This window comes from Mastomys coucha, unplaced genomic scaffold, assembly GCF_008632895.1.
Source record: "Mastomys coucha isolate ucsf_1 unplaced genomic scaffold, UCSF_Mcou_1 pScaffold3, whole genome shotgun sequence".
NCBI classification, from domain to species: Eukaryota; Metazoa; Chordata; class Mammalia; order Rodentia; family Muridae; genus Mastomys; species Mastomys coucha.
Window position 1 is genome coordinate 46,096,407 of NW_022196909.1, and position 2,477 is coordinate 46,098,883.

Sequence of the window (2,477 nt, forward strand, 5' to 3'; positions counted from 1 at the left end):
AAGCTGGGCGCTGCAGGTGTAAGCTGGGCGCTGCAGGTGTAAGCTGGGCGCTGCAGGTGTAAGCTGGGTGCAGCCTGCCCACCTCTGGATCTCCTCCCTGCTCATCTCTGCTCACCTTATTTTTTTAGTGGCTTAATCCCTCATCTCCTGGGCGATGTGGTTTTCTTGTGGGGCTGTAACCTGCTGGCCCACTTCATCAATGCCTACTTGGTGGACGACAGCGTGAGTGACACCCCAGGGGGGCTGGGAAACGACCAGAATCCAGGTTCCCAGGTTGGTTGGAGCGAGGGCTCACCTTTCTTTCTGTGTGCTGGTGCCCAGGGTCTGGGACAGGCTGGGACTTTGGGATTTTTCTCGACCTGGGGATGAAAGGGGACCCCTGAAGTATTTCAAGTGGGTTCGAAACTTCTCAGTAAATGAGCGAGGGTAGCTAATACTGGAAGTCCTTTAACCTTTGTAGTTTGTGCTTTTAAAACCCACTGAGAGCCAAGTGGGGGTCGGGGTGCATGCTTTTAATTCCAGCACTTGGGAGGCAGAGGCAGGCGGATTTCTGAGTTCAAGGCCAGCCTGGTCTATAGAGTGAGTTCCAGGACAGCCAGGGCTACACAGAGAAACCCTGTCTCAAAAAAAACCAAAAATAAAAAAGAGAGAGAGAGAGAGAGAGAGAGAGAGAGAGAGAGAATCCCACTGTGGCCAGGCATGTAGTCCCAGCACTTGGGAGGCAGAGGCAGGAGGGTTATGCAGTCAAGACTATTCTAGGACGACATATGGAGACTCTGTCCTCAAGAGCAAAGCAACCTGCCTGCCTCCCCGTGAGCATTATGACCTGTCAGCTCTGCTTGTCAAGGGAGGCGGCACAGATGTAGAGCCCTGGGCCAGGATGGGGCCATCTCTTCAGCCTGCTTTGGCGGCTGCAGTCTGTAGACCTCACCTGCATGGGTCACAAGGCCTGGGCACCTGACTGACGGGTTCATGAGTTCTCCTCAACCAAGATAAGGATCAGGGACCTTCAATGGGCTAGTGTTCCTGGAAGGCAGGCATCCTGACATTAGGAATGGCCGGACCTAGAGGGATAGGAGAGGAGTCCTTCATGGTCCACGGGGTGTCCATTGGCTCAGGCTGGCAACCCCCGGGGAAGAGATGTGAGGAGACTGGTGGCCCTGTAACCTGGGTAGGAGGCTCTTCACTGCCCTTTCGATGCCTACAAGTGAAAGTGGGTTTGTGGAGATGCACCCTCATTTCCAGTGACATTGGCACATGCCTGTAGCTCTACCCTACTTTAGGGACCTGTGGGCAGGCAGGCACTGTGGTCACTCAGGGGCTATGGTGGACAGGCAGGGTCACTCAGGGGCTATGGTGGGCAGGCAGGCACTGTGGTCACTCGGGGGCCTGTGGGCTATGGTGGACAGGAAGGCACTGTGGTCACTCGGGGGCCTGTGGGCTATGGTGGACAGGCACTGTGGTCACTCGGGGGCCTGTGGTGGACAGGAAGGCACTGTGGTCACTCGGGGGCCTGTGGTGGACAGGAAGGCACTGTGGTCACTCAGGGCCTATGGTGGACAGGCAGGCACTGTGGTCACTCGGGGGCTATGGAGGACAGGCACTGTGGTCACTCGGGGCCTATGGTGGCACTGTGGTTGCATGAAGAACAAAGCTGGAACAGTTTGCTGTGTCCTGTACATAGGCCCTTGACTGGCTTTCTGGGTCAGGGAGCACAGCCTGCCCAGGCTGCTTCCACTCTTTCCACTCTTTCTGAGCGGTCAGCTCTGGCATGGAAGGAGCATTCTGTATGGACGTTCAGGCTAAAAGAGCCTGCCAGCCCTGCAAGGCCAGCAGACAGATTTTCTGTCGGGGCTCGGGGGCATCCTGTAGTGGTGACCACTTGAGAAGGACCAAGGACCAGGCATCACCTTTCTTAGTGAGAGCTTTAGGGGTAGGCATCGGAGGCTTGGTGAGATTGGGGTGGCAATAGCCCAGAGGGAGCACATGCTGCATGCCTAGACCAGGCTCTGTCCGGGACCCTGGGTGGAACCAGGCCCTGTCCTGGGACGCTGGGTGGAACCAGGCCCTGTCCTGGGACGCTGGGTGGAACCAGGCCCTGTCCTGGGACGCTGGGTGGAACCAGGCCCTGTCCTGGGACGCTGGGTGGAACCAGGCCCTGTCCTGGGACGCTGGGTGGAACCAGGCCCTGTCCTGGGATGCTGGGTGGAACCAGGCCCTGTCCTGGGATGCTGGGTGGAACCAGGCCCTGTCCTGGGACCCTGGGTGGAACCAGGCTCTGTCCAGGACCCTGGGTGGAAGCAGGCCCTGTCCTGGGACCCTGGGTGGAACCAGGCTCTGTCCTGGGACCCTGGGTGGAAGCAGGCCCTGTCCTGGAACCCTGGGTGGAAGCAGGCCCTGTCCTGGGATGCTGGGTGGAAGCAGGCTCTGTCCTGGGACCCTGGGTGGAAGCAGGCTCTGTCCTGGGATGCTGGGTG

General features: G+C 58.6%; 1 protein-coding gene across 2 annotated transcripts in view; it reads left to right on the forward strand.

The window, feature by feature from the left end:
- The window catches only part of Mtch1 (mitochondrial carrier 1), a 17,413-nt gene that overhangs the window by 11,653 nt on the left and 3,283 nt on the right, over positions 1-2,477 (forward strand). Inside the window, exon 8 of one of the 2 annotated variants that reach the window (XM_031347524.1) lies at positions 129-273. In XM_031347524.1, the coding sequence (XP_031203384.1) occupies positions 129-273 (145 nt within the window). The remainder of the gene's footprint in view (positions 1-128; positions 274-2,477) is intronic. The other variant, XM_031347525.1, reaches the window with a different exon arrangement.